Source organism: Puma concolor, chromosome A3, assembly GCF_028749965.1.
Source record: "Puma concolor isolate L17-30 chromosome A3, mPumCon1.1.hap2, whole genome shotgun sequence".
Classification (NCBI taxonomy): domain Eukaryota; kingdom Metazoa; phylum Chordata; class Mammalia; order Carnivora; family Felidae; genus Puma; species Puma concolor.
In genome coordinates this window covers 22,032,065-22,056,484 of record NC_141669.1, presented here as the reverse complement: position 1 = coordinate 22,056,484, position 24,420 = coordinate 22,032,065, and the positions used below count along the sequence as shown (strand labels likewise).

Here is a 24,420-nt window from a genome sequence, read left to right as displayed (position 1 = left end):
CATGGACAGAGGTCCAGGTTTGTGCTGATCTTTCTTCTGAAAACTGGCTCCCATCTTAGACTTCTTTCCTTGTTTAGATTTGAGTGGCTTGTCTCTCACACTGGTTTTGGATGCCCTTAACGCGTGAAATTCCTTTTTCCTTCTTACTAGAGGAGAGATGGGTTTGGAGTTAAGTGGTCCTATATATGAATCTTAGCTACGTGACTTTGAGTAAGCCACCCAGGGACCTTTCAGAGTTCCTACATCTGTAAAATAGAAAGTTGGTGTAAGATTACATGAGAATATGTGAAATTCTGTGCTCACAGTTTTCAGAAAATGAGTGCCTTTCTCACTTTCCCATCTCTGTGACGTGCTAATAGCTCTGTGTGTGAAGTAGGTTCCTCTTGAATGATGCGAATGCAGTTTAGACCATCATGTGCCAGCATGCGGCAGTCCGACCTGTGGTAGTCATTGGATGCCTTACTGGCTAAGAGGCCTCAAAACTGAGGGTGAGAATTCTCTTGTTTTTGCCCTCTCACTGCACGTGGTACTTTGTACCTGGGTGGTGGAGTCTCCTGGATCAAGAAATTTCTTGAATGCTGCTAACGTGCATGGAATGGAATGGAACGGAATGGAATAGCTCACGTACTTTGTATGATCCATAGAAGCCCTGAACCGAAAAGACACAGGAGCTACTCCACCTCAGTCCCCAATCCCACGGTCTCTAAGCCAAGTGCTCTTCAGCCTCCATAGCGTCTGCCCGTGTCCAGTCTGGAACATCCAGCGTCAGCCAGAGGCTCCCAGGGATAGTAGGTGGGAGGGGCTCCTAACAGTGATGGTAGCTGAACTCCAAGGCCAGGTTTTGAGGACGCAATGGCCACCTCAGCCTCTGAAGGAGAGAACTAACCAGACAGAAGAGAGAAGAGTGAAGGCCTCACCAGAGGACCCAGCTGTTTGGCATTCCTTTTCCCATAACTCAGAACTCTGAGTGCAACTTAATTGAGGAAGGACACTGGACACCTGTCAGTGCAGCACAGGACTCAGCACCAACAGAACAGCACACCCCTGCCCAGAACCCCAAAGAGCCACGACTCTGAAAATGCTGAGCCCTGCTGCTCAGCCCTGGCCAGAGCAAGAGTCTGCCCAGCAAGGCTGCTCTTGGATTTGGGCAGCTGTTCAAATTTCCAGAAGTCCTGCCCACTACACTTCGTGTTCTATGCTGAAGCCAGGATACATGCAAGGAAATAGGCACTTACAAGCAGCTTAGCTATTTATTAAGTCAGTAGAAAAATGACTTTACAGGTTTGCGGTGCAATAAAGGAGATGGGGACCTACCCCCATGCTAGAGCACTCCAGTCCAGTCCAGTGCCCAAGTGTGGCCTGCATGTGTATGTGTGAGCACGTGAGCTGCCTGGACGCCCCAGAGCATCTCCTAAGTGTGCTGCCCCCGTGGGGGGCACCAGAATCTGTGCCCAGCAGCTGGGCCTGACGAGAAGAGTCTGAGGAGCTGGGCCCTAGAAGCGGCCCAGCACAGTGGCTAACAGAGCCATGCGTATGTACATGCCATTCTCGGCCTGGCGGAAGTAGGCTGCTCGGGGGTCCGAGTCCACCTCCACGCTACAAGAGAAGGAAAACAGTTACCCCAGCCTGTCCAAGACTAAGTGTCCTCCCACAGCCAGCCCCCGGTGTATCCTCAATTTTGAAGCCGTGTCACCTTATCTCATTGACTCGAGGCATCGGGTGCATCACCACCATCTTCTTCTTGGCCCGCGTCATGATGTGGGGAGTGAGAATGAACTGGCCAAAGCACTGCGAGGCAGACGGGGGCCCTGTCAGCACCTCAGGGCCAGGGTGGCCGTAGGGCCACAAGCCTGGGTTCCTCAAGGGTTCCTTCCACACCCACATGCAGTTATCACAACCGAGAGGCCCAATCAAGCTCCTGGGGCCCAGCCTTCTTGGCCACTAGCCTGGATGCCCCGCGGCTCCAGCCCTGGCCTCGCCTCAGCCCTGGTACTCACAGCTTCATACTCCTGACTAGAGTCAAAGCGTTCCTTCTGGATTCGAGTCATGTAGAGCACATCAGTGTCGGGCAGCGCTTCCTCAATGCTCTCAAATTCCTCCTGGAGGGGGAGGCAGAGTCAGAGTGAATGCAGTGCCAGGCTCTCACTGCCCAACCCGCAGCTCCCCATGGCCTCCCAGGGCCTCACCTGCTTGGTGCCGCGGGCTGCCACAAAGGCCCGCACATTGGGTGGCATGCGCAGGCTGGGAGGTGCCACGTAGCGCAGGCTGACACGGTACTGGGTGAGCAGGCAGGCCAGGGAATGCACCGTGCGTCCATGCTTCAGGTCCCCCACCATTGTGATCTAGGGGAGGAACCCGATCACCAAGAGGGCCCCCAGATCAAGCACCTTGTCCCCCCACTTCAAAGCTTTCAGTCTCAGGATCAGGACACAGGCCTCCCTGATGCAGCATGCCTCGGAACAGAGAAGGTACTGCCCAACTGCCCCCCCTCTTCAGACCTTGCCCAGGCAGGCTCCCAACCCCTGCCACTGCGCTCACCGTCATGCCATTGACAGTCCCAAGCTCCTCCCGGATGGTGAAGATGTCCAGCAGGGCCTGCGTGGGATGCTCTCCAACCCCATCCCCAGCATTGATCACTGGCCTTCGACAGTGTTTGGCTGCCAGCTGTGAAAATGGGAATAAGAAAGGAGAGCCTTGTCTTCTGCATCTCAGTGGCCCCCGCTCCCTGCCTGAGTCCCACTCTTCTTGGGTCCCCTCACCCATGTGGCCCAACCAGAGACTTGCAGTCATGTCCCTGGATCCATCCCAATCAACCCTGTCCAGTGGACAGCTGGCCTCACCTCCACAGCTCCAGGCTGGGGATGCCGAAGCACAACGACGTCGGCGTAGCAGCTCATGGTTTGCACAGAGTCAGCCAGGGATTCACCCTTTTGGACTGAAGACGTGGCTTCTGAGAAGCTGAGCACAGCGCCCCCCAGCCGGGCCATGGCTGCCGCAAAGGAGCTGCTGGTCCGCGTGCTCACCTCGTAGAACATGGAGGCCATCACCTTCCCCTGTGGGGGGGGAGGGCCAAGATTCAGTGTGAAAGTGTGTGTTCATCTTGGGGAAAGTATAGGCTGCTGCTTGCTTCGCCCACTTACACAGGAGGGACACTGAGAGAACTCCCTGCAAACCTCCTTGTGACCTGTCCTAACCTTGACATTTCTATTAGCATTGCTCTGAGCTAAAGGTTCTGCCTCCAAAACACCGCTGGTAAATATCTGAATGAAATATTCATTCTCTGGGAGACACAGGAACACCCCAGATCTATCCCACTGAATACATCTGCACAGAGCAAGTGACCAGATTAGCAGGCTGATGCACCGGCGCTCAGGGCCTCACAAATCAGCTAAATACTGGTCAGAGGGGAGCAAACATGTGGGGGTCAGGGGTCTAGGTCAGCAGGACCTTCCAGAATAAAGAAGGCAGAGCAACTTATAGTGGAGGATCTGGACTCACACAAGGTGACCTATGGCAGGAGAGGGAGATCCCTCTGACAGGGTCCTGGATCTGTAGCCCACAGCCCTGACCCTGACCTTGAGGATGTCGAGGCTCCGCTCCTTCTGTACCATCATACGCAGTGTGTGCGCCACATTGAACAGGTGAGACATCTAAAAAAGACCCCAAGTCAACTGGAAAGGCAGTGGACCCCAGAGGTCCTAGCCCCAACTTTTCAGATTCTCAAAGCTCTGGGTGTCCCCATCCTCCCTCCCCCAGGCACCTGATCCTTGGTGAACTGCTGGACAGACAGGATATGTTGACCCACTAATGAGTGCAGCAGGGGTGAGGTCTGGGGGTGCAGCAGGCCAGGGGTCCCCAGGTTCTGGGGTGACGCCTGTCTAGGTACTGGTGGTGGAGGGTAGCAGGTGCCATCAAGGGTTCCCATGAGCTCTGCAGTGAGGGACGGGGCAGAAGAGGTGGGTCAGAGGGCTCCTCCTACAGAGGTCAGGTCAGACAGGTCCCCGAAGTGAGCGTGGGCTCTGGGGAAGTCTCACCTGGTTCAGCTGCCTTCCGAGAGGACTTTTCCTTTGGCTCTTCAGCTACAAATAGGGCAACAGGACAGATATAAGCCTGTAACTAAGGTCTGTGAAGAACCCCCATTTCCCCACACTCTGGATCATAGCGTCTGTGTTAAACCAACTCACACAACAGTAGCTATAGCAGGTTAGGGGACAACAAGGATCAATAGCCCTGGGGACACACCAGTGATTTCCCACGGGGGCTGCTGTGTGAGAGCAGTGGTGCCCTCCCAGGGCCCGCCCAAGTGGCAAAGGGATCCTAGGCAAGGGGAACGGCCAGGCTCACACCAACCAGTAACCTGGATTTACCCCACGTTCTGCTGCCCCGTGGGATCCCAGCTCCTGGGCGGAGGAACACAGCTGCCCACAACAAGAAAGGGCTGTGAGAAGCTGTGGGGTACCTACCTCATAGAGGGCAGACTGATTTAGGCAAAGGAAGGTACAGCGGGTCAGACTAGTAGTATGAAGGAAAGGCAGGAAGAACAGGGTAAGTGGACCAAAGTGAGATGCTGGGGGGGGGGGGGGGGTGCTGTGAGCCCGACCCCAGTCCATCAGGGGGACATTGGGGGAAAAGAAGCCTGTCCCTACACATCTCTGAGTCCAGGTGGCCCCATCCTCCATGTCACAGGACCCTCCTCTTACCTGGCAGACCTGGGTCAGAGGCTCGGTGGATTCGGGGAGGCAGGTGGAAGCGGCCATCGGGAAGCCCTGGGATAGCCCGGCGAGGCCTTTCGGGTGTCTGGAGAGATATAGGCCTCACATTTTAAAAAGTACTGACCCAACTCCTCAAATTTAATTCCTCGAGAAAAGCCAAATTGCTCACTGTCTGTAGCGAGAATGGAATGGACCCCGTTCTCCATCATCTCCCCTCAGGTTCATCCCTCTGCTATGCTGCTGTGGCACAGGAAGACCAACTAGCCTCCTAGAGGTGTGTGCTAGCCCCATGACAGGCTCTCAGATAAACCTCTGGTTGGGTTAATAAGGGGCTTGTGTTTCCCCTAGGTAGGTAATCTCCTAAACTGAGAGTTAAGTCTATGTTTTGTAGTAGACAAAGAGATAGGTGGGGGACTTTTCGTGTCAACTACAGAGCCTTCCACCCCTAAACCACTAATTATAACATCTGTGCTGCTGGCTGTTCCTGGCCACATCCCCCAACACCCCCCTCCAGTCCCAAAGCACTGTGGATACCGTGGTTATCTCACTGGTGGCAGGGGCTGGAGGTGCGAGCTGGGGAACAACCCCCTGAGGCCACTTGCGTACATCCTGTCCGTAGCCCGGGGGCACCAGGACCTGCAGACAGAAAGCAGGAGCAGGCGAGTGAGCAGGGGGCAAAGAGCTGGACTGAGACCCTAAAGCAACGGAAGCCAGCAAAAAGGAAACACGCCTCAGGGGACCTGTGCCCACCCATGTTCAGGGCAGCTGGAGGAGGTGCTGGAACCACAGAGATGTGCCAGAGCAAGTTGACAATGGCACCAAGGAAGTCACTACTGGGATGGGGTTCAGGCCACACACATACCTGCCCATCAATATAGGCCACCTCGCCTCGTAGGACCACACGGCGGACGGTGCCCTTGACCTTCTGCCCTTCGAAGGGTGTCCAGTGGGCCTTGGAGAAGGGCATGTGGCTGGGGATGGTCCATTCATGCTCCAGATCCACCTGCCCAGAGTCACGGGTGATGCTAGGGTAGGGCCACACCTTGGGACAGCTGCGGGGGATACAGAGCCGCCCACCCTCCGCAGCCGCCCACACGCCCACACCTCCACATAGGTGTCCTCCTGTGGGGGCAGGTGGAAGATCCGCCGAGGACCGTGGTGGAGCCGCTGCAGTAGGTCATCCAGAGTGAGCCGGCCCTCGCTGACAGCCGTGAGCAGCAGCGGCAGCATGGTCTCCAGCCCCGGGAAGCCTGGTGGAGGCCTGGGCCCACACTTCTCCTCCAAGGTGTGGGGGGCTGAAGGAAGAGAGCAGCACCCTCAGGCCCCATCACCTCCACATCTGGGGAGTCACACAGGCCACCAGGATTGCACTGCCTCGCTACACATCTCAATGCTCCTCTCCTCTGGTTATTTGGAAAACAGATAAACCATGACAGCTGCCACCTTCCGGGGACTACACCTTTTACCCGTGTTCTCTCATTTATAACTTTCATCATTTGCTCATTAGTTCCTTCAGGGAGCATTTATCAAGCACCCATCACAGCCCAGGCACTGTGCTACAAAGGTCAAGTCCTTTGTATCCTCACAGAGCCCAGGGGCCCTGAGCTGGGGCACGAGCCCTGCTGGGCAGAAAGGTACACTGTGGGCCCTCTCACCATGATCTGAGGCGAAGCAGTCGATGACAGCCATGTTCTCCCACAGGGCCTCCACATCCTGGCGGGAGCCAAGCTCAGGCCGGACCTCGCCCTTCCCGGGCCCCAGGCGTTCCAGGTCATCGTGGCTTAGAAACAGATGGTGGGGCGCCACCTCACAGGTCACTGGCAGCCCTCGGGCCTTTGCGGCTTTAATCAGCAGGATCTGGGGGGACAGGAGATCTAGAAGGGGCCTCCCTCGTGCCCTGCCCTCCAAGTCTCCGCAGCCAACACCCCCTCTAGGAAAGTTACGGGGCAGACATGCTGAGGGTACTGGCTCCCTGCTCCCCACCCCCTCCGGCCCCCAAGGAGACCCTGACCTCTGGGTGTCACTGAGAAAACAAGGGGTACTGGGATCCCAGGTGTACTCTCACCTCCTCCTTCCGTGCCACATGACATATGTGCACTGAGCGCTGGGTCAGCTGGGCCACCATGAGGATGGCGGCGACACTCTGTCGCTCCGCATGGGCGACAATGGGGAGGTGGGATGGCCATGTCTCAAAGTGCTGGGGACGGAAAGAATTTATCGGGGAGCGTGCAGAGCCCTTAATTCTCTGAGCTTATCAGAGCCCAGAGCCCTCACAGAGCTCCTGACACCTCACTGTTGTTGGTTAGCCCACTCTGTGTGGTCCTCAAGCCAGGACACTGGCTGCCTCCTCCCACGTGCCCACTCCCTACCTCCATCCACTGGGCCACGTTGTCCAGCCGAAGCTCAGAGAAGGTTTCGTTGAGGTAGAGCTTTAGCCCAGCAGCAGACCCAGCCACAGCACCCAGGGTCCCTGCATTTTCTGACGAGGCCCCAAGAAATAAGGCAAAGTCACAGCGTGCGCCAGCCTCTGCCAGCTGGGGAAGATACATATGAGATAATGAGATAAGACCCCCTGGCATCCATGCCAGCCTGGGAACCAGTGGCCTAGGCCCCTAGGCTTCTGGGAGGGCACAAGGAGGATGGGTCTGGGAGATAGGCAGAGACGTCTGGATCACCGTGAAGCAGGAGTACAAGGGCTCACCTTCTGGGCCAGGGCCAGGGCAGGGGCATCAATGATAGGGGGCCGGGTATTAGGCATGGCACACACCATGGTCACGCCCCCAGCCAAGGCAGCAGCTGTGCCTGAGGCAAAGTCCTCCTTGTGTGTCCCCCCTGGTTCCCGCAGGTGCACATGGATGTCAATCAGTCCTGGGAGAACATGGATGTGGCAAGATTAGAGGAAGGTTCAGAGACACAAAGGACATCAAAGATGTGAACTGGGGTGGTAGGAAAATGAGCAGCCACTGATACGGGTGAGAGGTGGCAAGGTTCCTCAGTCAAGGGCACAGAGGATCGTGGGAGGAAAGAGCTCGGTGAGAAAGATTCTGGCCCCCACACTCTATGCAGTCCAGGCAGGGTGTGGGTCCCACAGCCCAGATCTCTGAGCCAGATGCTACCAGTGTGCAGAAGCTGGGTTCTCCCAGAAGATGCACTTACCAGGTAGCCGCACAAGCTTTTGGGAAGTCATACAGTCAACGTGCACCTTCAAAGGAGGGGCTGGCCCAATCTGGCCTAGGGCCTGCAGGTGAAAACCACAGTCAGCTCTGATTTAAGGGCAACCCAGGAATTGTAGGTTTTGCATAAACCAGGCGCTACCTCCCAATACCCAACTTCTCTCTGTAGCCCCAAAGCCCGGTTATTACCGTAACTGCTTCATACTGAGATTTCCCAACCCCATGGCACACTCACTTCTCCCTCTTGTCCCATTAACACTGGCTGTTGCTCTCCTAGCACCCAGGTCCCAGGTACCTCTACAAACAGTTTGGTGCACTTGATATCGATGATGAGGGGCACAGAGAAGTCAGCGGCCAGGCGCCGGGTACGGTAGCCCTTGGTGACAAAGGAAGAGAGACGCCGGCCCCCAGCCCCACGCATTGACAGGTTAATCACTAGCTCAAAGTGATTCTCAGCCAGCTGCTCCAAGATGCTTCGCTGCGGTGGGCACTCACCATCCACTGCCTCCTCAAAGTGCCAGTCCACAGCTGTTACCTGTGGCCCAGAGATAAGGTCAGGGCCAACCTGAACCTGGCAGGAGTCACGAAGGACAGCAAAGGGAGGAGAGGTAGCCCAGGAACCCATGAGGAAGAGACTGAAGACCTATAGGGTGGGGACCAGGGCTGCCTCTATTTATTATTGGCAGAGTACATTCTTGATAGGAAAAACATCTACTCTATGGTTATCAAGGACTGTGCAATATGAGCCCATACATGTACATATAGAAATAATATTCTGGAAAGAAATACACCAGAATGTTAAGAGCGGTAGAGAGACTGTAAGGAAAATTTTTCTTTGCTTTTCTGTATACTCTATTTGCTCTATGCAAAATATAGAGGATTTATGCAATGACAGAAAAAGCAAGGGAACACAGAATTCTCTGGTACAAAGCAGGGGTAGGTTGCGGGAGCCCCGGTACCTTGACGCCATGCTCAGTGTAGAAGTCAGCAGTGCCCAGGCTGGCGTAGAGGCTGTAGCCCAGGCTCTCCAGCAGCCGCACAGTTGGGAGCAGCTCACTTTTGTTCTGAACCAAGCAGAAGGAGGATGCGGTTGTATCTCTTCTGTCTTCCACTTCAAGGTCAGCCCAGGCCCAGAGAACCAAGGCTATCTGCCCCCACCTCTCTGGGCAGCCCCTGCCTCTGGATTCTGTACCTTATAGCTGCCAATGGTCAGCAAGATGTTCTTCTTGGGGATCTTAAAGCCAGTGCTTAGCATGGCCTTGAGGTAGGCCTCGCAACGGCTCTCCCCAAAGCCAGCCACCTCCCCGGTACTGGTCATCTCCACACCCAACACCACATCAGCACCCGCCAAGCGTGAGAACGAGAACTGAGGCACCTGTGGGAGCAGGATATGAGACACCAAGGCAAGGAGGGCCCACTTCCCCTCATCAGAAGAAGCAGCCACAGTTCCTTTCCCGTGGTCTCAGCCAGACGGCAGGGTTAGCCTTGCCTGCTGCTGCTCTGCCTATGCTCTACACCAGTAGGTGAGCTGCTTCTCAAATATAGTTCGGGTCTTCCGGCAGTTTCCACTAAGCTAATTCCTTGGCCTTGGAACACTTCCTCAACAAGCTCTGCCAATCAAACATCCTGACCACCCTTCAGGACTCCATTTAAATACCACCTCTCCCAGCCCTTCCCAGGTTACTCCTTTTGGAAGTGCCATCTCTTGTCTGTAAACTCCTATAGCATTTTAGTCTTATCTTTACTACGCAGGTTTACCATAGACTGTTCTAGAAACAAGCTATTTTTTAACCCAACTTCCCTTGTCTCCATTACTAGTGTGAGCTCTTAAAGGACAAAGACCCTTATCATCCTTGTGGCCCATGATAGGTGCTCAGTTTACATGCGGACTCACATGTGTGGTAAGTGAACTTTCTCCCACTATGTCTCCCTGCTTCTGACTGCTAACCTCAAGGTTTCAATCCTCCGTACCTTTACCCCCACGACTCCAGAGCCAGTCATGAGCCCCACAGGTTCCACTTCTTCCCCCATGATGACGCGTGTGGCCAAGGCTACTAGGTCCACACCTAGTGTCTTCGAGACGAAAGGGAAGGAGCGAGAGACACGCACGTTGCATTCGATAACTTTCAGCTGGTCATCCTAGAGCAGACAGGGATTGGTCAGACCTTCTGTAGGATGGGCTTGCTGACACTATTCCACTGACCTGGACTCTTTCCCTCACTTACCATTCTGTGGGTAATCAACCTTAACAGGGGAACAGGGATCAGGTTATGAACAGACTGTCACAAACCATTACAACACTGTGGGCTCTAGCTAGGAGCCCCTTCCCTCCAGCTTTTGGGCCTACTCTGATGAGGGCAGGAGACAGTGAGTGCTCACTGGCACTGTGGCCAGCACAGAGCAAGAAGGTACTAATGCCCGTTAGTCTCTTCCTTTAGCCCCCTCTTACTACCTTGGCAATGAGCTGCAGATTGAAGGGTCCTGTGACCTGCAGCTCCTGACCCACAGCGTGCACAATGGCTTTAATCCGCTCCAGGGTTTTGGCAGTGATGTCCTGCGGTGGGGTCACCAGTGTGGCATCGCCTGAATGCACGCCTGCATTCTCCACATGCTCAGAGATGGCAATGGCTGCCACTACACCATCACGGGCCACAGCATCCACATCAATCTCCTAGTGGGGACGTGAAGGCAATGTGATGTAGGGCAGGGACCATTTTCTTCTCCCACTTGCCCCAGGAGGCTCCCTTCCTTGAAGAGCCTTGATACAACCCATCCTTCCCAGCCTTCTGTGCCTAGAAATTGTTGTAGGACCAGAGAGAGGAGTCTCCTCTGAGGCTGGGGAGGCTGCCCTCAGAGACTTGTTTGAGGCCCTACCTTAGCCTCCTGGATGAACTTGGAGATGACCACAGGGTGCTCCTTGGAGACGGCTGCTGCACTGCTCAGGAAGCGCTCCAGGTCCCCGTCAGTGTAGGCCACATTCATAGCAGCGCCACTCAGCACGTAGGAGGGGCGTACCACACAGGGGTACCCCACTGTCTGGCAGAACTGGCGAGCAGACTAAGAAGGGTGCAGCTGGGTTGGTCACACTCACCCCTGACCGCATCTAGCCTCCAGCCCCCAACCAAGCCCCAGCCCACCTCTAGGTCACTGAGTTCCCTCCACTGAGGTTGGCTGATACCAATGGTGTCGAGGAGCCGGGAGAACTTGAAACGGTTCTCAGCCGAGTCGATGGCTTCAGGGGAAGTACCCAGCACCCGGCACTGCTGCCGATGCAGAGCCATGGCCATGTTGTTGGGCAGCTGTCCACCCATAGATAGGATCACACCTTCAGGGTTCTCTAGCTCATAGATGTCCATCACCACCTTAGTGCAACAGGAGAATCAAGTGGAGGTAGCAGGTAGTCAGGGATCTGAGCCTTCCTGCTCACTGCTTCTCACCCTCTACCCACGTCCCCTCAAACCCCACAGAGCCCAAAGAATCTTAAGTCAGCCAGCCATTCCCACTTAACCCTGGCCACCCAGGCTAACGAGCAGCCTTCAACTCTCTCACCTCAAAAGAGATCTCATCAAAGTAGAGTCGGTCACACATGTCATAGTCAGTGCTGACTGTCTCTGGGTTGTAGTTCACCATGATGGTCTTATATCCCATCTGCGAGAGGGAGGGAGATGAGATTGAACTATAAGATGGGAGGAAAAACATGGAGAAACTAAGGCAAAGCCAAAAAGCTTTCTCTGAAATAGCTATATGGGACACCTGCCTTGGGAGGGAAGTGGGGCCAAGCACTAGAGAGACAGGTACAAAGTATTGGGAGAAAAGACACATACCCTGTGTGGGGCACAAGATGGCCTAAGGGGAGTCCCCCGCCCCTACCACCCCCACACTCTTCCCAAAGCTCTAAGCGTAGCAATTAACAGAAAGTGCCAGGATTAAATGTGGGCATAAGGCAACTGCTGGAACTGAAAGAGAATAGAACAGCAGATAAGACGGTAGGAAAGACTAGCTCTTGGACCTTTCGGAGCTGCCGGATGCAGCCCACAGCACACCAGTCAAACTCAACGCTGGAGCCTATACGGTAGACGCCAGAGCCAAGGACCAGGACGTGAGGCGTTCGAAAGGTGAGATCATGGGTGGTGCCCCAGTATGTCAGGTACAAATAATTTGTCTGGGCTGGCCACTCAGCTGCAACTGTGTCAATCTGTTTCACTGCTGGGCAGATTCCCAACTCCTGACGCAGTTTGCGAACCGCCAGCTCTGTGCTAAAGGAGAAGAAGGGTCAAAAATATAGCCCTGGTGGGGTTCAGACTTAGTAAAGGGGTGAGATCCCAGGGCAGGAATTTAAGAGGAAAACAACCCAGGGATGAAGGTCAGAAGCCTCCAAAACACCCTAATCTCTCCGAGGGCCCCTCACTGGTACCAAGACTCTCTGCCCCACATCCTCAGCCCAAGGCCCTCACCACCTCCTCTGACCTCAGAACCGCAAGGGCGATCTGCTTGTCTGAGAAGCCAAGGCGCTTGGCCTGGTGTAGCAGGTCTGGGGGCAAAGGCTGTCCACGGTGCTGTTCCAGCAGCTGGGCGTGTGCTATAATCCGCTTCATCCGGTGCAGGAACCAGCGGTCGATGCGTGTGAGTTCATACAGCCGCTCCACAGAATAGCCAGCCCACAGAGCAGCTGCTACCACAAAGATCCGCTTATCAGTTGGCGTCTCCAACTCCTAATGGGGAGGGCAGACAGATGGATATGGAAGGACTGCGCAGAGGGAGGAGACGTACGATTGTTAAGCAAAACATTCCCAATCTATTTTTAGCACCTCATAAAGCCTGAGAGCATGAGTGACACTGTTTTAGGAAAAGACACTGCAAAAAAGGAGCCAAAGCAGCAACTCTGTAATTGCAAAAACCTGTATATAAATCCTACTTCTGCCACTTTCTGGCTGTGCAGCTAATGTATTAGCAAGTTCCACAAGCTCTCTAGGCTTGTTTCAATGTCCACAGAAACAAGTTTAAGAATACATCCTTATGAGGGGGGCCTGGGTGGCTCAGTCAGCTAAGCGTCCAACTTTGGCTCGGGTCATGATCTCATGGTTTGTGAGTTCAAGCCCCACATCAGGCCCTGTGCTGACAGCTCGAAGCCTGGAGCCTGCTCCAGATTCTGTCTCCCTCTCTCTGCCCCTCCCTTGCTCACAGTCTGTCTGTCTCTCTCAAAAATAAACATTACTAAAAAAAAAAAAAAAAAAAAAAAAAAAAAAAGAATACATCCTTATAGAATAGATGAGAGGAACCACAAAATTCTGAGCCAAGTGAAAAATGCAAATGTCTAGTAATGACTGCTGCTATTAATGGTAACATGTCCACAGACTGGGGACAGAGGAGGGTCCATTTCAGGGGTGTTGCCAGGGGAAGAGAGCCACTTACCATGTCACTGACAGGCTTTACTGTGTGATCAAAGCCCACACAGTTCTCATCTACCATGCGAAGAGCCTTCTGGAAGGCTTCCTCAAAAGAACGCCCAATGCCCATGACTTCACCTGGAGGAACAGGATGTGAAAACTGAGGCCCTGGAGGTAGGAGGTTCCTATGTCTATGATTTAGTCAAGATTCTGGAAGATTCTCAGGACAAGAACGAAAGCAGTGGTATGTATCATGTTTTGTTATTGAGCAATCTTAAACTGGAACTTCTCTCCTTACCATTTTCTGTTTTGTGTTTATTATGGACTATGAAATTAAGATGCCTAAAATGGACATGTGGATATTAGAAATAGTGCAGCTGATCACAATGGCCCAACCACTGACAGCTATCCAGTTATGTGCTTTATTCCTATTATGATGACACCATCTGAGATCAGTCTCATCCTTTAAAACTTTTCAACAGTCTGAATAATAGGAAGATGATCCCACTGCTCTTTGAACCCATCCAGAAATAATCACATTCACAACTCTCATTTTAGAGTATTCCTTCCTGGACTTCTTTCAAATATATGTTTTATATGGGACTATAGTACACATACAATTTCTATCATGCTTTTTCTTTTATCATAACCATGTTCCCACACTGCTTTGTGACCTTATTACCGGCAGTTTAATTCCTGTATGATTTACCATAACTTAACTACTCACTTACGGAAGGACACCTAGCTTTGAAGTGTTCATCCTTCTAAGTGAGGCTGTGAGTTCTTCAGTGCTTTGGGTTATCTCCTTAGGATAAACTTGCAGAAGTACAGGAGAAATAGGTAAGAATTTTCTGGGTCTTAATAAGTATTACTTGCTTCACAGAAGTTTATGCTTACAAGTATAAGTTTCACCATCTTCTAAGAAGTACATATAATCGTTTTAAACAATTTTTCTCTTAAATTTGCTCATTTTAGCTAGTTTCTATTTATTAATAAAAGGGAACTCCCCTCTCCCTACAACTCCCCAGATTTGCTTATTGATTTCCTCGTCCACAAAGTTTTATAATGTCCTCTGACAATTTACCCTAGGATCATCTTACCAATTGTGTTTTCTTTCTTTCTTTTTTTACTAACTGTATTTTTCTATTTACAATCCTAATTGTTTCTTCAAAAGAACTTTAAAACACTAAAATGCTAATAGCAGTGTTAAGGAAGAGAATGATAAATGATTTTGTTCAATTCCTTTGTAGTATGGTTTTATTGTAAATGCTTATTTTGAGTAAGAGAGATACCCAACATATTCACATATACATGCCTAGGAAGATTCTGGAATCATATATATACCCAAATAATCCCTGTGTAACAAGACTATAGAGGATTACTCTTTTTTGGTTTAACTACTTTACTAATTTCTCAATGGTTCATGTATCTTACTTGCACGATAAAAGTCACAAAAAGTTATCAAAGAAGATCATGTTCTAAGAACACCTGAATAGATATAAAACATTAAACATCTCATCTGGGGATTAATCTTTATCCTATTTCAGTCCACTTCTTTTACCAACAATTTAATTATGGCTTTATTCCCATGTTTATCGTAATTTTCACACAACAGGAATTCATCTCCAGAAGGAACAAGTTGGCAGTCTTGTAAGATTTCTAAAAATTCCAAAATAATATCTGAGCTTACTTAGACTTGCTTGTTTAAAGGCTACTATTGATGGGGTGCCTGAGTGGCTCAGTTGGTTAAGCCTCCGACTGAAGCTCAGGTCATGATCTCACGGTTCGTGAATTCGAGCCCGGAATCAGGCTCTGGGCTGACAGCTCAGAGCCTGGAGCCCGCTTCAGATTCTGTGTCTCCCTCTGTCTGCCCCTTGGCTGCTTACACTCTGTCTCTTGCATTATCTCAAAAATAAATAAACGTTAAAAAATATATATAAAAAAATAAATAAAGGCTACTATTGCTGTACGTGGATATTTGCAACACAATGAAATGCTCTTATCCTTGGCTGGTGGCACTGTGGTATGTGAAATGCTTGCTTTGGTTGAAACGTTTCAGAACAGTCTAACGTGACTTAAAGGGACGTCACAGGGAAGCATATTAACTCAATTCCAGCATACTCTACCATTGCTTGCATGCTGTTCGGTACTAAATTTCTTTGTTTTTATGAAAAAGGGCTCTGATGTTCTGCTCTGATCTTAAACATGTTAAAAAATTTGGGGGGTGATCATGGCAGAAAGTACCCAGAGAAGCTCATAGGCGTTAACGACGACTGTCACTGTGCTAACGTGGATATACAAGGGTTCACAAAACAACAGGCATCATTTCCCCGAAGCATCAGTATTTAAAGTCACATGGAGAACAAACTGTCACTGGCATTAACAACCTAGTGATGAGGCCGTGGGCAAAATGCAATGCAAGGCTGTGGGTAGAATTTCATGAAACTGGTCTTGCCGATGACAGGCAACATAGTAGGACAGAGGTGCACATAACTAGCAACCGGATCTAGTTTTCAGTTCTTGGCTCTACCCTCTACTCAGCCATGTCACCTTCCTTCTGCGGGCACCTCAGTTTACTTATTTGTAAACCAAGAGAGAGGAGATAGTTTGATGGCCATCACCCCATCACAGAGATTCTGACAGACGGCGGGGGAGTGGAGGTGGCATGTGTATTCTGGCACAGATTTCCAGATGCCTTTGATTCCCGCTCTTGATGAGGACCACGGAGTTTGAAATGTCCGAGTTCTGAGAAACCATGTTCCCAAGCTGCCGCTAATATAGGATCTGAAAGCCTATGCCAGGGAACTAACTTTATGATATTCTAGATTCTTAGGACTGCTGGGACCCCATAGAGTGACCTGGGGAAGGGTTTCTTGGGGCACGTCTCACTCACCGACGCTCTTCATGCAGCTCCCGATCTTTGTGCTGACACGGAGGAACTTGCTGAGGTCCCAGCGAGGGATCTTTACCACACAATAATCCAGGCTAGGTTCAAAAGCCGCTGTTCCCCCTGTCACTGAGTTCCTGGGAGCCGTCACGTGGAGGTGTCAGGACAGAGTGGGAGATGCAGAGTGAGCTTCCAGATAGCTTCCTCTGACCCCACACATCCAGGCCAATATCTTTTTTAAATTCCTTGTCCCATGAATGTTTTCTTCAGCTCCCCTCCCCATCTCTGTGATCTTTTCCCCACCCTTGTACCTGAGCTCAGGTAGAGGGATGCCCAATGCTAGCTTCGCTGCCACATAGGCCAGTGGATAACCTGTGGCCTTACTGGCCAGGGCAGAGCTTCGAGAAAGCCTGGCATTCACTTCAATGATGTAATACTGCAAAGAGAGAGAGAGAGAGAGAGAGAGAGAGAGAGAGAGAGAGACAGACATCAGATAACTGGTGCAGAAGGCCCACCTAGGAGAGGTATTAGAAGGGCCAGAAAACTAAGCCCTCTCCAAAGGCACAGATAACAAAAGCACCACCCCCATCCCAGTCCAACCTTACCACAGACAATCCTGACTTCTACTTCAAGGTCTGTAGGGCCAAAGAGTCCCCTGGCCTCAAAGACCCAAAATTATGGATGGAGATCCAACAGCTAGAATATCAGCTCCAGGGCCTAGGGTCTCACCTGCTCAGACTCGGGGTTCAAGGCATACTGCACATTGCATTCCCCGACGATTCCAAGGTGCTGGGTCACCTTGATGGCTGTCTGCCGCAGTAGCTGGTATTCCCTGTCATTCAGTGTCTGGCTTGGAGCCACGACTATGGATTCTCCAGTGTGGATGCCCAATGGGTCCAAATTCTCCATGTTACACACCTGTGAAAGAAGGATCCCGTGGAGGTCACTGCCAAAGGAAGTCAAGAGAGGCAAGAGGCTGCATCCCAGGGTCCTGTTGCTTTTGGGACAGTACCCATTCTGGGTCTGAGGGACATCGAACCCTCAAAGATCTCAGCTATGACCTCTGCTCTTACTGGAGCTCATACTGCCTGACATTACTCCCAGCCCACCTCCATCACTCACCGTGACACAGTTGCCATAGGCATCTCTCACCACTTCGTACTCAATCTCCTTCCATCCCTTCAGGGACTTATCTACCAGCACTTGGCTAGTATGGGCAAAAGCTGGGGCCACAAGAGCAGAGAGCTCCTCCCTGTTGGAGGCAAAGCCAGAGCCCAGGCCACCCAGGGCAAAGGCCGCACGAACTAGCACAGGATATCCCAGCCGCTCAGCAGCTGCCTGGGCCTGTAACGAGCAGAAGAGATGAACACAGTGATCAGGCCTCGACTGCTTGCTGCATAGAGGGTTCCTGGCCCCAGAGAAAATAAGACACAAAGAAAATGGCATCATTCCACCTTCCCCCAACCGCCCCTCGAACCTGTTCAAGAGAATTTGCCGCCTCACTGGGGGCCACATGCTCTCCAATCTCTGCCATCCTGGAGGCAAATGCCCGCCGATCTTCAGTCAGTTCAATGGTTTCCACAGGTGTGCCCAGGACCCGGACCCCATACCGAGCTAACACTCCAGCCTTGGTTAGCTCCACACCACAATTCAGAGCTGTCTGGCCCCCAAAAGTCAGTAAGATGCCATCTGGGCGCTCATTACGGATCACCTGAGGGAGAAGAGGAATAACAAACGTTAGGACCTTGGGGGTATAGAGTGGATCAAAGAAGTTTAGAAACCCAGAGTGACCACAGAATACCCCTGCCCACATGGGTCCCTTCCTCAGTCCAGCCTTATGCCAGTCATACCTGGGTTACATAGTGAGGCGTTATGGGAAGGAAATAGACTTTGTCAGCCAGCCCCTGGGAAGTCTGCACTGTGGCAATGTTGGGGTTTATCAACAACGTCTGGATGTTTTCCTCCTTCAGGGCCTTAATCGCCTAGGGAGACAAAAATGGCGTACCAGCCTCGCCTACAGAAGCAAGACTACCAAGTCTGAAACCACCAACGTGTCTCTCCCTTCCTGTACTCCCAGTCTCTCATAACCAACTCCTTTTCCTTAGCACCTCACCTTTCTGAACATTCCCCAGATCTCCTGATTCATTCTCTCCCTACAACCAATGTTTATGCCTCAGCCCTCTCCTCAAGACCATCCGTTCCTGAGGGTCACACACCCAGAGGGGCAGGGATGGACATGCTTTACCTGAGAGCCTGAGTAGTCAAACTCTCCAGCTTGGCCAATGGAGAGGCCCCCAGAGCCCAGGATCAGAACCTTTCGTGGTGGTGGAAGCCCAGAGCCTGGGGTGGGAATCCCTGGGGGACAGAGGCGCTCAACCAGCCGCTCTCGAACTGTGGAGGCAAAGAAAGTCATAAATGTTAGAGCTGAATGAGACCTGAGAGATCACCTGTATTAACTCCCACACTTTACAGAAGAATTCAAAACAGGTCATGCCTCTAATGAGTGGCAGACGTGGAACAACGACCCAGGACTCTTGACTCTGGAGCTCCTTTCGGTAGAAGAAGTAAATGAATCATCTTGGCTTGGTTGCTTTCCCAACTCATCCCCTTAACCTCCCAAACAGATCTCAGTTTCCTAGGGCATGCCCATTTTATGCCCATCCTGGAGCCAACCCTGTTCTTACTTCTACTTAGTTCTACAAAACCCAGTTCTACTCAGGGGCTTACCTGTCTGGCCCCCGGGGTTCCCAGCTGTGGCTTCTTTCACAGTTTCCAGAAAGATATCAAAAAGCAGCTCCATATCTGAAGGACCAGCTTGGTGCTCTGGGTGAAACTGGACACTGTTGAAGAGATGGGATCACGAAATCTGCCATTATCCCTGACTTGGGAACTGGTAGTCTTGGAAGCGGGCATCAGGATAGATGATTGGGGCCCACTGTTGCGCTTCCTATTTTGATCTTCAAGACCCCGGGGCTTGCAAGCTGTACAGATCCAGTCACCCTGCCGGAATCACTCTAGCTCACCTGAAGAAGGGCAGGCTGTCATGTACAATGCCTTCATTGGAACGATCATTGGCGTTGGTAAAGAGAGGAAGCCAGCCGGCTGGCAGTGAGTCTGTTTCCACAGCAAACCCATGGTTCTGGGATGTCAGAAAGCAGCGCCCAGAGCCCACTAGCAAGCATGGCTGATTATGGCCTCGGTTCCCGTATCTGGAGATGGAAGCGCACTGAGTCACAGGCCCTCTTCACCCTCCCTTCACCATTGTACCAAACCCAGCTTTTGTGGAGCTTAGGACCCTCACCAGCCCCTGCTCCTGTTTCGACACTAACGAACACCAACTCTATTCCCATCCCCAAGACTCCCCACCGCTCATGTCAGTAGTTCAGGCCCTTCTTCTCCCCACAAGTCCCACCTCATCTTGTATGTCTTGGCCCCAATGGCTAAGGCCAACAGCTGGTGTCCCAGACAGATCCCGAAGACAGGTCGGGGATCAGGCTCAGATAAGACACGGCTCAGTGTGGATACCACACTGGGATAGGAGGCGGGGTCACCAGGGCCATTACTCAGGAAGACACCCTCATACTCTGGAGTGGGCAGAAAAGATGATGTCAAAACCAGTAGTTTAACCAGAGAGACAAACTTGCAGCCTTTCCTTACCATCAGAGCAAAAGCCCTGATCTCTGTCTCCTTCCCTGCAACTCATGTTGACTTACAGAGACTGGACCAAGGGACAGATCTTCCACCCAAGCTACCTGTCTGTAGCCCTATACACGCCCCAGCTACTCACCCTGGCTGTCTAATGCATGGTCCCACGGTACCACAGTGACCTCAGCTCCACGCTGGCACAGACATCGGATCTGATTGTACTTGAGACCACAATCCAAAGCAAGGATCCGAGGGGTGCCCCCTGCATTGAAGACCCGTGGAGCCTGAAGAATAAAGGGCAAGAGCGGGCAGTTGTAATCAATGAGTATAGATATACACACACCAACCCCTGCCTTTGAGGCCTCTTCTGATTTACCCTCAAGTGTTCACCCGTTAGGAACAGAATAAAACTGATGTGCTATAGCTTGCAACATTTTCCCACTCTACCTCTGTACCTTAATAGAGACCTCTGGCACCAGGGGGCGGGCATTGGGGTCCAAGAATGGCAGGGCTGAAGGCTCTGTTCCATCTTGGACCAGCTTTCCCAGCAGAGACCCTTGCTCTCTCAACTTCTTAGTCAGCTCCCGAGTATCCACTCCTGTCAAAATAGCACACTCTCAGAGATCACACTCCCCCAACTCAGTCATGCATGAGGTTAGACTTTCAGGAGCACTGCATTCCAGAGCCCTGAGTCACACACAGCTGTTCTATGGGCATCAAAATCCTGGGCCATCCTGATGGAAGTACACTACCATGAAGTATTCTTGCTAAAAATATCACATCTGAATTGAACCATGACTTCTAGATTTGTTTACAGAAAATAATATCAGGAGACAAAAGAACATACTAAACAACACTACAGGAACGTAATTGACAAAATGCAGCTTGTGGGATACTCTAAAGGAAAACCGACTTGTTTTTATCAAGTGGGTTACAATGCCCATAAATTAGACATACCAACCAAATGCAATAATGAATCTTATTTAGATCCAAATTCAAATAAGCAATAAAAAACATTTAGATAATAGAGAAATGTATAAATATCGCCTGAATATTTAGGAATTATTGTTACTTATTTAAAGATACCATAATGTTATTGTGGCTCTTTTATTTTTTTTTAAATATTTTTTAACATTTATTTATTTCTGAGACAGAGACAGACAGAGCATGAGTGGGGGAGGGTCAGAGAGAGAGGGAGACACAGAATCTGAAGCAAGCTCCAGGCTCTGAGCCGTCAGCACAGAGCCCGACGCGGGGCTCGAACTCACGAACCGTGAGATCATGACCTGAGCCAAAGTCGGTCGCTCAACTGACTGAGCCACCCAGGCGCCCCTGTGGCTCTTTTAAAAAGGACTCCTTTTTCATAGATTAGTGAACTATTTGTGGCTGAAATGATACAATGATGGAGACCTGCGTCAAAATAATTAGGGGGGTTCTAGTCATGGTGGTGCAGTTAAGTTTAGTCCTCAGTTAATGATTACAGAAGCTGGGGGGTTCATTATATTCTTCTTTCCTTTTGCATGTACAAAATTTTCCATTTGAGTGAGAACTCAGTTCTTTCTCCAATTCCCAGACCCTACTCTAACCTTCCAAATCTGATACATTGTATCACAACCTCAGACTCCAGTAGTCCTCAGAGTCCCAGACTCCTCAGAGTCCCAGTAGTGCAAAAGAGATCTCGATTCTTTCCATCCAGGCACCTGTGTTCTGCCCAGACACAACTGTGCTAGCACCGTACCTTGCAGGCCAGGTATGCCATGCTGTTCCAGCCACTGATGCAGGGTGTGGGTGGCGCTCCAGTGGCTGGGTGTGGGGCAGCACTCTCCCACCACCAGTCCTGCCACATGGATCCCTGAGGATTCAAACCACTGTCGACGGAACGAAGAGAGCATGAGGGGCCGAGGGCCACACATCTTCCTATCTTCTTTTCCCAACGCACGGCTGAGACCCTACACTTCACCCACACTGAATAAATGACCCAGTCATTCCTTTAACACAGCAAGCATCTCCTGCTTTTGTCCTTTCCCAACAATGTTGTTCCTCATATGAAAACACCAAAAGCTGGGCCCTGATTAATAACTGAAAATATTTTCCTTCCCTTCCTTTTCTTTAGTCCAAAACTGAGATTACAAATCCTACTTCTGTGAAGATACCACCCCCTCACTCACTGTAGTTTGTGCCTCCTCCTTAGGGGCTCACCTAAACTCACTGTTTCTATTGTTCTTGCTACTTACATTGTATCATATATGTGTTTGTGTTGTCTTCCTCACCAAACTGTGAACTCAGCAAGAACAAGGTGGCTGACACACAGTAGCAGTCAACAAACATTTACAGAGTGCCCACTCAGTGCCAGGCATTGTAACAGATGTTGGGGGAGGAGCAGTGAGTATGCAAAAAGACAGGATCCCTGTCCTTACCATATGAATTTACTACTTAGGGAGCCTGAAAATTAATAACGTAACATGCAAATAAACAAGATCACAATTACAGAATGTGGTAAAAACAGAAAATAAGACAGGTGCACAATACCTCATCAAATAAAAATAAAGGTTCAGGGTACAACGCTAGGCATGATTCTACCCCCCTCCATGTAAGGGATAATAATAATAATAAAGTTAATATAAATTTGCTACCCAGTAGATAAACATTTAATAATTAAAGAGAAAAATGGGTCATTTACATGGGAGGGAGTGGTATATTTAAATCACATCTGTTTAGTGGTAGAGGTTTAAAAGAAGATGGATGTTGAGACTGTTCTTTACGGATCTGAAGGAGAGTTTGGCAGAACCCTCCATGGCCAGGAAGACAAGTCTGCATGTGGACAGGTGCATTCACAGCACACGTGCCACAAAAGTATCCATGGTGGGCTAGAGGCTCTAGGAGGCCTTACTCACCCTGGTTCTGTCATGGGCCCCAATTCTGCAGGTTCATAAACTCTCATTTTGTCAGTGTGTCTACAGCTAACAAAGCTAAAAACTGCCATATGTTAACATACTGCATTATAAACTAGAATGCAGTGTATTTACAGATCTGTGATAAGGAATGGTCCTTTCACTCCTTATCTCGAGTTCCCTCTCCTAAATGTCAGGGTGAATTAAGGAATTAAAGGCCCACTAAGCGTGGAATACCAGGACAAAATGAGTTTTGAGGAATACCGTATCTAGGCTGCGGTGATTTCCACGATTAATCTCTGTGGACTTTTTTCATTACTTTAATTTTCACAGCGCAACTTAGTTTCCAAATTCCAGAGGAGGAGGAATAGGTGGAACCTCACTGTGGGAGGAGACTGAGTTTTCTTATCTAGAGATAAGAACTCCACTGAAAAGTGGCAAAAAAATGAGTCAAGGCAAGGAAAGTAGGTTTACAAGACGATTACCAACTTGGTTTGGTAGGTGAACTGGGACCCACAGCCACTGAGAAGGGTGTGGCCCTAATTTCCAGTCTTTTTCCTACTATGTATTTTAAAGCATTCCTCCCATCACACCACTGTTAAGAAATCTTCACTGGTTCCTTACCAAAATCCAGACTCTTTGGCTGGCCTCCAGCACTGTGCCTCTTAAGGTACTTAAGCTGTGGGTAGTACTTGTATTATCACTTCAGTGTGTATCTTTGTTCTCTCCAGGATGCCTAACTTAATGTCAATGTCTTCACTTGACTAACAGTTAATAACCACTGATTTGAAAAGATAAAGTACAGAAAGCATTGGGTGTGGCTACCTTACTGAGACCGAACTCATCCATTTCATCTGCAGGGATGCCATAGTTGCCGATCAGAGGATATGTCAGCACTAAGATTTGTGCTTTGTAGGAAGGGTCAGTAAGGGCCTCGGGGTAGCCGACCATGCCGGTTTGAAACACTGCAAGAAAGAGGCAGGGCTGGGGCTTGGGCAGGACACCCTTCCCACCACTGCCCTGAGCGATGACAATGCCCCAGCGGAGGCTGCCTTGACCTTGACGGATAAAAGGGGCTAGGGTGGGGACACGGGCACCAAATGGGGGTGGGAGGCTGGGTGTGCAGGCGGGAAAATGGCGGGTTTGGGCAGGGCAGGTTGGGCAGAGAGGGGCAGCAGAGAGTGGGATGAGGTCGGCAGCCGGCCCGAGCTTGCTTACCCACTTCACCGGCAGTCGACACAGCGGCCCCAAAGGGCTGGCCCCGCAGGACCGACCCATCCTCCAACATCAGGGCCGCCATGGGAACGGAGCTCAGAGGCGGGGGCGAGCACAGAGAAGCGGGAAACGCAGCAAGCCCCAGCCGATGCTAGAACCACGTGAGGTCGGCGCGCCAGGAGTCGGTCCACGTGGCTAACCGCGCTGGTGGCTGGAGCGCGGGCCGCGGAAGGCGCAGGAGCTCCCGGCGCGCTGGGCAGCCGCAGACTGCGGCGGCGCGAGCTGCCGGCAGCGTGAAGGGCGGGGCCGAGCACGTAAGAGGGCGGGGCCAAGTTAACTTCGGCGTGGTGGGCGTCTCCTCTCCCCGCCCTCCCCAACACCGCCCCACCGCAAAGACCCGGGAAACCTGAAAAACAACCGACTAGTCCAAAGCACTCTCTCCCACTCCAAGAAACACACAAATCCACGACGTCTTTCCCTAAAAAATAAGAAAATTAAAAAAAACAAAAA

General features: G+C 51.1%; 1 protein-coding gene across 2 annotated transcripts; it reads right to left on the bottom strand.

The window, feature by feature from the left end:
• Window positions 1-1,231: 1,231 nt before the first annotated feature.
• Window positions 1,232-24,296, bottom strand: CAD (carbamoyl-phosphate synthetase 2, aspartate transcarbamylase, and dihydroorotase). Of its 2 annotated transcripts, XM_086700219.1 has the most exons (45): window positions 23,914-24,296; window positions 23,521-23,660; window positions 21,543-21,672; window positions 20,260-20,402; window positions 19,947-20,088; window positions 19,572-19,743; window positions 19,183-19,368; window positions 18,887-18,999; window positions 18,405-18,550; window positions 18,010-18,141; window positions 17,637-17,870; window positions 17,282-17,503; window positions 16,889-17,077; window positions 16,471-16,595; window positions 16,166-16,296; window positions 13,298-13,410; window positions 12,353-12,597; window positions 11,895-12,141; window positions 11,435-11,533; window positions 11,023-11,247; window positions 10,760-10,942; window positions 10,338-10,556; window positions 9,857-10,024; window positions 9,078-9,260; window positions 8,845-8,949; window positions 8,181-8,420; window positions 7,869-7,950; window positions 7,414-7,580; window positions 7,082-7,246; window positions 6,778-6,909; window positions 6,368-6,569; window positions 5,817-6,007; window positions 5,575-5,715; window positions 5,247-5,348; window positions 4,701-4,797; window positions 4,368-4,418; window positions 4,035-4,079; window positions 3,761-3,930; window positions 3,576-3,650; window positions 2,841-3,053; window positions 2,539-2,664; window positions 2,187-2,342; window positions 1,998-2,099; window positions 1,694-1,788; window positions 1,232-1,596 (listed from the first exon to the last, which is right to left on the bottom strand). In XM_086700219.1, the coding sequence occupies exons 1-45, from the start codon at window positions 23,993-23,995 to the stop codon at window positions 1,494-1,496; spliced, it is 6,729 nt and encodes a 2,242-aa protein (XP_086556345.1). In that variant the 5' UTR covers window positions 23,996-24,296; the 3' UTR covers window positions 1,232-1,493. The 2 variants fall into 2 exon arrangements, with proteins under 2 accessions (XP_086556345.1, XP_025783209.1); XM_025927424.2 differs by lacking the exon at window positions 4,368-4,418.
• Between the last annotated feature and the right edge of the window lie 124 nt (window positions 24,297-24,420).